General features: G+C 41.1%; 1 protein-coding gene across 6 annotated transcripts in view; it reads right to left on the reverse strand.

The window, feature by feature from the left end:
• The window catches only part of NPRL3 (NPR3 like, GATOR1 complex subunit), a 50,675-nt gene that overhangs the window by 22,605 nt on the left and 13,856 nt on the right, over positions 1-14,214 (reverse strand). For all 6 annotated transcript variants that reach the window (XM_035548819.2, XM_035548818.2, XM_035548820.2 and 3 more), the window contains 3 exons: positions 12,342-12,416; positions 8,764-8,917; positions 7,861-7,942 (listed from right to left, as the gene is read on the reverse strand). In XM_035548819.2, coding sequence (XP_035404712.1) covers positions 7,861-7,942; positions 8,764-8,917; positions 12,342-12,416 — 311 coding nt within the window. The remainder of the gene's footprint in view (positions 1-7,860; positions 7,943-8,763; positions 8,918-12,341; positions 12,417-14,214) is intronic.

Raw genomic sequence — 14,214 nt, forward strand, 5'->3', positions numbered from 1 at the left:
AGTGCCCCCATGCAAATTTTTACAACACTGCCCAGTCTGACAACATGAAACACTGGCCTGGAAACAGCTTTGCTGGAGACCGTGGGACGGAGCAAGGAGGAAGAGGCAAGGCCGAGAACATCTTTCCATGTATAGGGAGTTAGAAACAAAAACAAACTCCTTAATCATTCTTAAGCCAAAGCCAACTTTGTCTACACTGGAGAGCTGAACTTCTCAAGATGCCTACAGGCTGCTGCCCTCCAAGATGAACAAAGTGCATCAGAGGCTAAATGAATATTGCCTGAATTCAAACCTCATCCTCAGAACAAAACCCAGTCCCCAGAATGTTTCATCCTGAGAACAAAACCCAGTCCTCAAAATGTTAATCACCCCATGGCACCAACTCCTAAAGATGAGCTGGCTGGGATCCATCAGAAGGAGTACGCACGCAGGTCTGTAACTATAGATCACAGAATCACAGATAGACCTTTACAGGCTAGGTTTCAGACAATAAAACCTCTAGCTCCCTTAAGACGCCCTCTACTTTTAGAGTTTGTTCTAAAATATTTTTTTCTGAACAAAACAATATTTTGAAGTTTGCAACTTTTTTTTGCAAACTGAAGTTTGCAAAAATTCCAGTCTAAATTTTAAATTTGAGTGTGTTGAGACCTGTAATATGGCTTTTGTGTAGATAAAACCCAAGAATTTCCCCTCTGCTCAAAACACATTTAAAAACATGCCAGGAACAGAGAGAGAGTGAACACACGTCTTGAACACTCTATGTGGTGATTTAAACATTTACACCTAGCGCTTAATTTTAGGCCACAAACTAACATGCTCTTTTTCAAGTTCATCTGGTTGTATAAGGAGTTTAGAGAGATCAGAAAATTCAGCTTTAAAACAAAAGCATTGGTAGCTTTGGCTGCCAGTGTAACTGTTCACCAAACCACAACAGAGTGGTGAGAACACGAACAAGATCCTGTCCTGCCTTTTGCATGATCAGACTCATTACGTGAAATCTCACCGTAGACAAAGCTTTTGTAAAGCAGAGGCCATGGTTTTGTTCTCAAATCCTGCACTGAACACTGAGAAGTATTTATTTTCCAAAATGTTAATGGAACAAACACTATACATGTTTTCCTTTAAAAAAAAAATCCCTGAAAAGCTAAATCCACTCTCTGGTGCTAGCATCTCACATCTGATCAGAGGCTTCAAGTCCTGAGGGAACATGCAAAGCATGGCAAACACCTCAATTTGTCTTGCTGCAACTCCAGTAACACTGCTTAACCCACCAGACATACACTAACTGACAGAGAAAGCTGCATTATCTTAAAATACATCAAGGTAAAGGGCACTTTGAAGCAGTAGTTATCCACACTATGTAGGGGGGCAAACACTCACAAGAGAAAACATGACAAAAAAATCAATTGCACAAATGAGTTAAGAGACTGTGTGAAAGCTAGTGTGGTTGTCAAAATGGGTTACCAAAAAGAAGCAAAGAAACATGGAAATATGAAACATTTGCAGGGATATTCTCCCTGTGTACTCTAACACTCAGGAAAAATACATGTTTGGTTCCTTTCATTCTTTGGTCCAAGTGCATTAAGGCAAAAGATTTAATTATATAATTACATTCTCCACAGCATAATTTTGTCTACATTGCATTATATGACAATAGCCTAAAATTAAAGACAACAAGAAAAAACAGATTTTGAGTTCTGATTTCAATTTTAATTTAATTTTTCTACATTTGCATTCAATTTCAAACCTTCACTATAGCTAGCTTTATGTAATGATTTCTCCTTCACTCCTCCCCTTGTGGATGGAAAATAATTTAAGTCTCTAATAATCTGGCTAGAAACAAACTACATCCACCAGCAACAATGTATGTGACTGCACTTAGCCAGTCAAAATCAATTAGTTTCACAGAGACATATGCAAGCATTCATGAAATACAGTAAAGTCACAGAAAGTGGACTGGACAATGGGATGGAGTGCACCCTCACTGAATTCGCAAATGGCACAAAACTGAGAAGTGTGATTCACCAGAGGGCCATGCAGCTATCCAGAGGAACCCTGTCAAGCTGGAGCAATGCACTGTCAAGAACCTCATGACGTTCAGCAAAGAGAAGTGCAAAGTCCTGCACCTGGGGAGTAACAACCCCAAGCATCAGCACATGCTGGGGGCACCCAGCTGGAAAGCAGCTTGGCAGAAAAGGTACTAAGAGTCCTGGTAGACACCAAGTAGAACAAGAGTCAGCACTGTGCCCTTGCTGCAAGGAAGACTAATGCTACCCTTGGCTGCATCAGGGAAAGTACTGCCAGCAGGTCAAGGGAGGTGATCCTTCCCCTCTGCCTAGCTTTGGTGAGGCCACACCTGGAGTGCTGTGTCCAGTTCTGGGCCCACCAGTACAAGAGAGACCTGGACATACTGGGAAAAGTCAAATGTAGGGCCACAGGGATGATGAAGGGACTGGAGCACCTCTCCTGTGAGGAAAGAACTGGGACTGCTCAGCCTGGAGAAGAAGAGGCTCAGGGGGATCTCACCGATGCCTACAAATCCCTGAAGGCAGGGTGCACAGAGGATGGAGCCAGGCCCTGCTCAGCAGTGCCCAGGGCCAGGCCCAGAGGCAGTGGGCACAAACTGGAGGAGGCTCCCTCTGAGCACCAGGAGGCATTTCTGTGCTGTGCAGGTGTCGGAGCCCTGGCCCGGGTTGCCCACAGAGGCTGTGGAGTCTCCTCCTTAGAGATCTCCCAAAGCCACCTGGACACGGGCCTGGGCCCCCTGCACTGGGGGGAGCAGATGGGCCCAGGCCTCAGCCACGCTGTTACTGTGTGAAATTGAAGTTTGGATCTGCATTTGCTTTCATTTTTATTTGTGCCCCACAAAGTCATCTATTTAGCAAGCTTTTTACTGTAAGCCTCATGAATCCCCATGAGCTGGCTGCCAGCTGTTTGGCTGGGGACCATGCACACCCAGAAGCTTACTTCTTTAGGGACAGAAGCACAACACCAAAAACTGGCAACAGAAGAAAGTACCAAGAAAACAAGTTGTAAGTTATCAAAGTTGCATTACAGAGTCACCTAGCTACACTTCGACTTTGTTCTTCTCAAACAACTAAAATTGTGGAGCAAACAGTCCTGTGTAAGTGGTGATATCCATGCTCACTGAGCACATGTAACTCTATAACACGATGTCCTTATTCAAAAGATGTGGCGCCAGTTCCGCTATGCTGATCCTATCCTAAAGAGACTGAAACACAGTTAGAAACCGAAGTAGAATCATCTTTATCTAGCAGCAGTGAACAGATCAAATCCGAAGGCAAACTTAGAGCACAGACCTCACTATCCCACCCCGAGTCCAGCACCAGGAAGACGCGGGACCACAGAAGGTGAGAACGCTGCGTTGGCCAGCACTGTACCATGAACCTCTGGCTCAGGGACACATTTAAATAGTCCCTGACAGGAAACATAGAATTGCACAAAGATTTCAAAGGCATGGTAGATATACAAGAAATGTACACGATTACCTCTTTTCTTCTTTGCTCTTTTCCCGACTTCTCTTCACGTTTTATGGGGATTTTTTCAGTGTTACTGCACCCCGAGATTTTTCACTGAACTATCTGCTATAATTCCAAAAGCCCTTTTCAGAGCAGTTATATATTATATAAGGTTTGTTTTGTCTCACGTGCATTACTTTACATCTAACTATAGTGAATTTCATCTGCTGATCAATTGGTCTCCAGTAACCTTTCTTCAAATCTTCCTCATCTATTTGCACTTTTATTCCCTTCGTTATTATCTGTAAACTTTGTCACTTCACACACTGCCCCTTTTTCCAGGCCAGTTATCAATATGAACACATTGAACAGCACAGGTATGAATGCAGATTCCCACAGACATCACAAGTAACTGGGTAAAAACAGCTTCATTCTCCATATTCTAATCGTCCATTAAATCCTCACTGATGTTCCATTTCTCTCATGAAAACTTAATTTCAACATTTTTTGTTGGAAATCTCTGCTTAGATGATACACGATGAGCGATGCTGAGAGATGCACAGCAAGGGATTAGGATACTGACAGGGGATTTTGTAGTAATCTGAAAATGAATCAGGGAGAAGTAACCAGTAAAAAGCTGTTCACTGTCTCTCCAGTGTAAGACCTAAGATACATCTGAGACTGGGAGGAGGAGCAAAGTTCAAAAAGAAACAGAAAGAAACAGAGCAACCAGTTAAGCCATGGAGCTCCTTATCAGAGGATGCTGTGGTTGTTAAATATTTACTTTGGCTTGCAGGAGAGTGAACTAATTTCGGGAAATGAGATCAGCTTAAGGCTGTTGAATATACAGAAAGCACCTCCAGAGCTGCAAGCTGCAGGAAGCTGTGGAATATTTTAGGGAATATCAATGCTCTTTTGCTCTGTTCTTACGCTTTGCCCTGAATAGCAACTGTGATCTACTCCCCCCAAAATGGGAATCTTAAAGTTGGCCAGTACCCTACAGAATTCTAGCCTTCTTTTTCACAACTATCAGCAAAACGCAGACAATCCCACCTCACTTTTTATAAACTGGTTATGAATTCCTACACACACACCACATCTTATGTTTATCCTATTTACACCATATATTAATAATATGTTTGCTAGTTTTGTAGGGGTGAGCTTGTAGCTTTTGAGTTTATTTTTGCTAGAGGTTGTGACTATTTGGAGCTTTCAAATAGTTTTACGCTTCCCTGTAAAAGACACACTGTCCTTTGGTCAACTAACTGTAGTTGGCTTATGTGTCATAGTACAGTCATATAAATAACATAATAATTCATTAATTTTCACATAATTATTCCTCTTCTCCTTAAGGTGATGAGATAGGCTAGATCCACCAGTCAGTTCAAATCCCACTAGGCTAAAATGTATAAAGGCTCTTTGTATATTAAAAACAAATAAACAAAAACCAATCCTCTCCTCCCCCCAAAAAATCATATTTTGACTTTTCTTCTAATATAAAGCTAATAGAAATTTACTAAAAAACAGATGGGCACTTAGCTACCATCAGGCTAACAAATTATCTGCTCTGTAGATAACAATTGGTGAAAGTAGTCTTAATTCCTTAAATTGAACGCTGGCTTATAGGAGGCCCCCATTGTAAAACCAGTAAAGGTTCCCCTTCCTCTGAGGGGAAGGTAAAAAAGATTTTCAAACTTGTTTTCTCAACTAATGGAAGAGAAACATCTGGTTTTAGCTACTAGTCAAAAAGGTCCCAGGAACTAGCTGTTGTTTACCTCCAAACTGTCAGTTTAATAACACTCAGTTATAACAGCAGCAGTAGCACTGCAGTCAAAATGACCTGGCTACTGATTACTGCCTTATAAAATAAGGACATTTCATTCAAAATGCAAAGGACATTGAGCTATAAAAAGATTCATACACTCATGGTTTACTACAAACCAACTTACTAAGGGACATGTTGGGTCTTGCCTGAAATACCTCAGCACCATCTACAGGAAACCAAAGGCTAGACAGCAATTCTGAATCAACTGCAGTAATTCAAGAAGCACTTGACCGGAATTCCAAAACAAGCAGGCACTAGGAAATGCTGGCTTGAGCAAATCTCAGATGGAGAGATGGGTTCCCATCTGCAATTCAAAGTGCCCTCTCCACCTAACTATGATGTTTCCTTATGCCAAAGGCTATGCCAGCAATGCCCATATATTTAAACCAGTACATTGCCACTGCATGCACTTATCACAGAATCATAGAATAGTTTGGGTTGGAAGGGACCTTTACAGATCACCTAGTCCCATGGGCAGGCACATCTCCTACTAGATCAGGCTGCCCAAATCCCCACCCAGCCTGGCCTTGAGCACTGCCAGGGATGGGGCACCCACAGCTCCTCTGGGCAGCCTGGGCCAGGGCCTCACAACCCTTACAATAAAGAATTTCTTCCTGATACATAATCTAAGTCCACCCTCTTTTAGTTTAAAATCATTAGCCCTTGTCCTATCACTACATGCCCTTGTTATAAGTCTCACTCCATCTTTCTTACAAGCCCCCTTTAGGTATTAAAAGGCCACAGTAAGGTCTCCCTGGAGCCTTCTCTTCTCCAGGCTGAACACTCCCAGCTCCCTCGGCCTCTCTTCACAGCAGAGGTGCTCCAGCCCCCTGACCATCCTCGTGGCCTCCTCTGGACCTGCTCCAGCAGGTCCCTGTCCCTCCAGTGCTGGACAGTTTCTTCTACTTGACCAAAAAATTATTTTAGTTATATGCTTGCCCTGCAAGGTGCTGCAGCACCTCTCACCCTATCTGCCTGCAAGTGTAATAAGCATATTTCCTATTTTCTCATATAAAGCATTAATGGAAAATGCAGAACACCACCTTATTACCCATCCAGCTAACACTGTTAATGACTCTTCAAAGAGAGCTTTCTAATCAAATGCAAAGTCATTTATCCTTTTACCGACAGTTTAATTCTTAATTTGCTTGTGACAACGCCATGCAAAATAGTGTCAAAATATGACATGCACGCCCTCTCCCCCACCCACAATGCCTAAATAAGGGAGACTGCTTTATTTTATATCTGGGAGCCGGCACCAATGTGTGTTTCTCCATGGCCAGTCTACTCCTTATTTCATGCAAGGACAGTAGTATTACTCCGTGAGCTTGGGCTGTATGTTCCTCCAGTCACAGTTAAATGCCACAAGATGTCACTGTGTCACTAAAATGTTTGGAAACAAGATCAATATTTGCCCAGTCATGAATTCATACCCTGAGAGGTACAGAGAAACGTAAAAAGCTAGTGAAAAGTTTGATATAAGAATTACAGGCTACACAAAAAAAAAAAGCCTTATTTTAAAATCTAGTATACATTTTGTGAGAATCTTATTGAACAATATACTACACTCATTCCAAACAGGCTGAAATTCACAGCTCGTGAACATAGTTAAAAAAGCTTATTAGAAGTTTTATAATGTGCTTTGCAATCGTTAAATTATCTAGGTTTTCAGTGCCTTGCCTTCCAGGTCTTTGTGATCATTCCCTTTGAACAAGAGGAACTGTGACCTAGGGAAGCTAAAGAGTTGGTCTAAGATCATACACTGTGCCTGACAGTCAACAAAGGAACTCAACAGTAGTTTTCCTAAGTCCAGACAAACACACTAATCAAGGGGCTCATCCTTCACCCCACCAAACCCTTCTATCTTCTGTCCTTCTCCTGCCAAGTGCATATCCTGAATGAAGGTGTCTGCTCTGCATGACGAGTCAGCACTGACATACTGTTGAAGCAGTATGCTGGAGGAGCTGGGTGCCAACTCCTGCTGAAATTCAACACTAGCTCAATGCTTCTTTGAAATCCTCACCAGAACCTTCAATCCAATCAAGAAACAGCATGTTACACTTTACATTCAGCTGAAAGTCTCACCACCTAATCCAAATTCACTGTCCAGACATGCACAGTGTAACCAAATGAAGCCAAGGCAGTATCTAACATTGCCATCAGTGCTATATGCAGCATTTTTCTCTTACCTGCAGGTTTAGAGCACTACTACAGAGATAAAATATTCATATTTTCATATTCAGATTTTTCAGTTTTACAATTCCTTTATTTTTATGTTCCTCTGTGCCAACGAGGAAAATTATAAATCGTGAAGCTGCAACAGATCACCAACTTTTAAGAAACATAATATATCCAAAGGGAGACCAAGGTGATGATTAGGACAGCAATTCTGCGAACATTTCACCTGACACCTAGCCTCCACTTTGCTCCACCTCGTCTAAACACAAATCCCAGTGAGTCAGCAGCATAAAGAGATAGATAACCTCCTAAGGAATAGGGCCAAGAGGTTTCAGTGACAAGCAACATACTATGAGCTATGAAAGAAATCCTACTTACCTGTCATAAGTCTCTTTGAGATCTCTGGCCAATTTGCACTTGGGCAGGATATGATGAAAAGGTGACTGTGGCCCTTCTGTGGCTATGGAAAATTTCAAAACAAGAAAGCAAACAAATAATTTCAAAGCAGAGAGAATTTCCTTTTGCCCCTCTAGGCAAAACCAGTACCTTAGGCACAGAATCCATATCTTTTTAATCTACATTTCTATTTCAAAGCTTTTATGATAATCCAAGTTAACCATTAAGATAATAACAGTGAATTAATGCCATCTTCTGATCCTCAACTTAGTTGAACACATTACCTGTGAACTTGACATGTGATCATTTTAAGTGGTTTTGTTTTTATACATACTAGGTTTTATTTTCAATACTTGAAGCAAGATGATGTGTCTGTAAGAGTTCACCTTAGATGGTGCATATTATTATAGTAAATTGCTATAAAGCATGGTCTATAAAAACGCTGTGTATAAAAATCTGTTGGCCATGGAAACTACATGTAAAAGTAAAATTTCCACACAAGAAGTCTAGTTAACTAAACACATATTGTTAGAGCATAGGAAACTTGCTCTAGGTTGGGTGAAGTAGCTACATATGAGTTCCTCCATATCATCCTGACAGGCAGATCCAAACATGATGGTCCAGTACACCCTCTCCAATGATTGCTCTGAACCAAGCTAGCAAGGAAAGCAACCAAATTACTTCACTTCTAAAGCTGACATCTCTGCAAAGGGATAGTTTTCTTGGATGAGGCAAAATGCACTCAAAAGCTGTAAGAATGCTGAAGAACACCAAAACTTGTTCATACTGATCCCAGCCACAAAAGAAAAAGCCACAATCAGCACTTCTCTGAAAAAGTGCTCCTGCACAAATACATTTGTACACAAAGCTAAGCTCAACACTTACTTTCTGACATGGCAGACACTTCATCCTGAATAGCTAAGATCAGCTTGGCCTCCCTGGTTAGGTACTGGCAGCGGCGCTCCTCATGCTGCAAGACGATGGCGATTCGACGGGAAAGGTTGTGTAAGCAGTTTATCACTGATGGATCTGCATTGGCCTATAGGCAACACAGAAGGAAAACTGTCTGGTCATTCAGCCACAGTCACATTTATGGAACTAGAGTGATGGATAAGTAATCAAAGCAATTATCTTCAGCAGATACAAGAAGTCAGTCTCTTTGGCAACTGGATGGAGAATGGAGTTTTCTCTGACAGTAACAAAGCTCTCAGAGATGTCCAAAGTTAAGGAAGAGGAAAGTGAGGGACTTATAGACTTGTTCATGTACATCAAATTAACACAGCACCTGGAGTATGATACTCATATCTGTTTTTCTTCCAGCTGTTACTAGGCCTTCTGCTAGCAAAGAGACCAAAGAATTCAATTTCACATAGCAAGAAAAGAAAATGTCAAGTTATTTGAAAAGGAAGAGCATCACAATGTTCACGTTAAATTCACTGTGAGTATAAGGACTGCAGTGCCTTTAACATAGCCCACTCTCACCGTGTTGGCTGTACTGAAGTTTGTCTTACACAACTAGCGTTTGTCTTGTCAGTATATAAGCAGTACGAACAAACGATCGACACTTTGATACAAAACCAAAATGAATCTGGACATACATTTCAAAGCATTTCACAAATATGGCTTATTATAAACACTTGCATTTGTGCAAGTCCCAGAATGAAAGTGCTAGAAAAATCTATCACGTAAGTACAGCTGATAAGGGGGGACTCAGCAGCTCTAGTCAGAAAGTGCACAGCAAGCAGCTGCTTCGTGTTTGTTAAGACTTTTAAAGGAATTTACAGTTCTAGCAAGTGATAACTTGGCATGTAAACTAGCAAACCATGAGTCAACATTTTCAAATTCCACTCTTCTTGCTGAGTCATGACACGTTAGTAACCCTGAGCTTAAACACAGCAGGATCAGTGCTGATTACAGTGTTTGGGACTTTGCCTGCTCTGTCTGCCCTCTGCAGATGGGCTCATCTTTATCACAGAATACCTCCACCCACACTTTGCAGTGCACTAGACTCTGCTAGGAAAAAAAAATTCACTTGCTTTACACATAGTACTTTCCAAAAACTTGACAGCTCTCTATGAAGTACAAGTGTCTCATTTGGCAAATACAATTAAATGCTGTATTAAGCACATATTACATCAGTATCCTCACAGTGCCAAAATGCAAAAAAGTGAGTTTTCCTAGGAGAACCACTAGAAAACAGATTTTAAAGAAATGCAGACAAGAGGAATGTATGTGTGTGCAGGTGAACAGGCAAACACTTGCCTATAACCAAAGCTTAGTGTTTTACTAAAAGACCAAAACTTTTGAAGCGAACGTCTCTTAATGTGTGAAATTTAAAATCAACTTCTGTATTGCAAATTTGGCACTTCCTAACCTAAGAATGTCCCATATCACAGCAACGCTGGATTCCCAGCAGAACTCAGTGAACGATATCTTGCTTGATTCAGACCGGGATAATTGTTTCTTGTGAAACCTTGCATTTCCACTGAGGACAAGCCACTTGGACTATGGCCATGTATAAAGTACCGGTGCTAAAAGGGAAAAAAAAAGTCACTTCACAGTCAAGGAGCTGGAGGCTTTAAAATCATGACATGGTATCCAAAGTCCTAGTCAAACAAAAACCAGCCATCTCCAGCAAGACAGCTATCCCAATGCCATCCTTCATTTTCAGCATGTTGCTTCACATGCATATGTGCCACAAAAATAATATGATAGCTCCACAGATGTAACCTGTGGGCTGTGAAGAGAAAGCCAGAGCTCAGAAATCAAATAATGCTTGAACATAATGAAATTTCTAGGGTTTTATACTATCAAATTAGCCAAACCAGGATCCCTTAACACAGATACCAACATCTCATCAATAGAGTAGACTTAAAAAGAAACTCCAAGGAAAACATATATATTTGCTCCAGATTTTTGTGGCATCGAAGTCTATTTATTCCTCACATGTACCTGCTTCTCATTCAGAATGCTACATACAGCCAGCTGCTCCCTGGCATGCTCCTTCTTTTAAAACAATCTCATGGCTGAAAAGAGGCAGCTTGCAAACACTATCCAACTAATCATAAAGAGGCCTGGAGGTAATGAGCAGAGGCACATGGCTCTGTATCATACAGCATGATTAAGGGCTCTAAACAGTGCTATTCTGACATATCATTTCAAAAAGAGCATCAGGCTTAAAAAAAAAAAAAAGTGATAGGTTTTGTCCAAATACAGAAGGACAGCCAAGAAAACTCTTCAAACATTAAATCAAGAGCACCTTCATCCATAGACCAATTTTAGATGAAACTGCAAGCCCGTGAGCCCAGGAACACGGTCCCCACTCAGAAAAATGCTATGAGACGAGAGAGGAAAAAACACACAAATGCCATTCCCTTCTAAACACGAGCCTAAACTCTATCCTTTTTCTGATTTGAAAATGATTGATTGAACTGAACACAAAGCACGGCCTTATATAGAAATGGAAGCCATGCCCTGCAAAGGCAAACTCTCCACTCTAGGAGAGAAAGAAAAGCTCCAGCTTAAAGGTCAGCTTGTGGCATGATCAGCAAGTTCTTAAGTTCACTCCCTTAATAATTTTGTAAAGATGTGAACTTTTAAGTGCACATTCCTTCAGATCCAGCCAGCCTAGATACCCCAAGCTGATATGTCTTCCGAGAAACTACAGCACAGTGCTAACACATAGACCCAGCACCCATCCAGGTCTGGATCCAAGCTGGCAAACCTTACTGGAAAATGTAATTGCTCTAGAGAGCACAGAGCAGATTTCTGAATGGCTCCGCACTGAATGAGCTTGGGTTAACCAAAGCCATGGCAGGGCCCTAACCTGTAAGTCTGTCCAAATGCATGTCACTGTCCATGCTTGCTGCTCCCTCTGCTTCTGGCACAGAACTGACCACCAAGGCCAGAGCTGCATGGAGCCACAAGGGCTCAGCAATGTGCTAGGGCAGCTGTATGGATTTGGACCTACCCCAGGCAGAAGTAGAGCAGAGAATGGCATCTGGCATACAGGTCAGTAAGACACAGGCTGCTTTACCACATAGCTAACTTGGACAAGCTTCAATTGCATGATTAGAAACATCACAGCAGGTTAGCAGCTTGTCAATAACAACATACAAGACACATGCAAGATTTGTAACAGGGTTCATATCTATTTTTCAAAGCGATTTCTTGCATGCCTTTATAGTCTGGGTTTTAAAAAAAACAGAACAAAAAAACATCTAAGATGTATCCTGAAGAGAACAACTGTGCTTGAGGCTACATAGCGCTGGGCTGGAAATCTTACTAACTTCACAGTGTCATGTTCTACTTTGTTTAGTTTTGTTGTTTCAAATTAAAATCTCCCAGTGAAATCGGGCACTAAATGTTTTACAAGAGATTACGGCAACATGAACCTACTGCATTCTGTTACACATCTTAAGGACATTCCATTACCAGATGACAAGAAGGCAGTCCTTACTTACCCTTAGGGCAAACACCACATTGAAGAGAATCATAGTGGGCATCTCTCTCTTTGGCGAGGGATCAGTTTTGGATACCTGAAAAATATTTAAAAGAAATCCCATATGCTAGTGTCCTCTGGAACAAGTAATGAAGGGAGAAAAAAAAAAAAGAAAAACTCAAGAAAAACCTCAGTCAAATAACAGTTTGCTGGGAGACGAGAGCAGACAAATCAAATTCTACCATCAAAATTTGACTTGTAAAAAATAAAACTGTATAATTATTTTCTTATTAAAGTGTTACAGTTATTCTACACTTTCTGAGAAGCTGATAAAACCTAAACCAAAACATTTTGGTAAGGATCATAGAAATGTGTAAGACAGCAGTCTTAGTAGATGTCTTTACTAATGCATTCTAGCACCATTAAGGACCCTAGATATAAATTTTTCTCAGCACAATTGTTATATATTGTTAACCACAGAAAATACTACAGATTTCTCACCCCATGCCACACATATTCTCCTTTTTCCTAAAATCCCCATTTGGACTGCATCATGTTGCAAGCTGTTGTTTTTATCAGAAAAACTGTGCTCTAGAACTGCCCATATTCAATCTCATGCACTTACACAATACTAAGATAAAAGGTTTGGTTTACATTCCTGCAGGACTTCAAATATATTCTCCATCCCCCACGCCTTCCCTCCCCCCCCGCCCCCGAAATGTTCTTTCTGCAACAGAAGGCTTCCTAGTGTCATAATCTTTAGCACATGTAAAGGCTTCCTTGTGGGGAGGCACAGAGGAAGTGAAGACAAGCAAGTTGAATTTGCAAATCCAGCACTAACATCTCTGAATCAACCGTGCGTCACCACAAGATGGAGCACAAAATCCAGAGGACACCCCTGCCTTCCCCGAAGCTCCCTGCTGAACACCCAGTCCAACCTGAAGTATAAACCACCTGAACAATCATCTAGCCTAATATTCTGCCCCTACCCAATGAATGGCCATATAGTTAATGCAGTGTCCGAAGCAGGGCAAACACAGTGAAGCTAGCAACAGCAAAGCTGCATCCAGCCTTTCTGACTAGTACTGAGCATCAGCAGCAAACTGCTCACTGGTGAACTCTTGAATGCTTTCACTTAAAAATCGGAAAAACTAGAAGTAGTAACACATATCTTTGTTTTTCTAAATTGTTAAGTGAAGTTCTACCAAAAAGGCAGTGTCAAGGGGTATGGCAAAAACAATTTACTGTGCTTATTTGTTCTTTTGGAGATACAGGTTCCAAGATGTCTTGTGAACTTCAATAAAGACTTAAAAGCATTAAGTGCAGGGACTGATCCTATTCTTCCCTTAAAATCAGCCATTAACATCAGCTGGAATACAGCTAGTTTTCATATCCCCTCTTGAGTGGAAAAAAGAAGACCTAAGTTGGAAAAGAAAATGATGAAAGAATTTAAGAATTCAGAATATCATTACATAAAAGATAGTATGGCACACGATTAAATGGCGGTGCTCTTGTAATTCCTGAATCTCATTTGAAGAAGAATTTGCTGAGCTGTCCTGTGAAGTAACTTATTGCAGCATGAACTCCAAAGAAATCCAAACCAGAGACTGTCAGGTTACTTCAGTCATTGCTTTTGCTCCATGGGACAGGGTGAAATAATCTAGCTTCTTCCTAACTGCCTAAGGGTCCCAGATTTAGACTCAAATGAACTAGTAGAGAGGGCTGCCATAACCAAAAGATTCTGGAAACTAGAAAGTTCTGGGTGCCTGCTGGGGTGATAAGCCACAGCCAAGAAAAAGATTCTACTAGAAGTAACAAAAAGGCATTTACAGCACTCTATAATGTTATTTGCATAGATGTAATTTTATTTAGACAAATTGAAAATGAAGAGGTTT

The sequence above is a fragment of the Cygnus atratus genome, chromosome 15 (assembly GCF_013377495.2).
Source record: "Cygnus atratus isolate AKBS03 ecotype Queensland, Australia chromosome 15, CAtr_DNAZoo_HiC_assembly, whole genome shotgun sequence".
Lineage (NCBI taxonomy): Eukaryota > Metazoa > Chordata > Aves > Anseriformes > Anatidae > Cygnus > Cygnus atratus.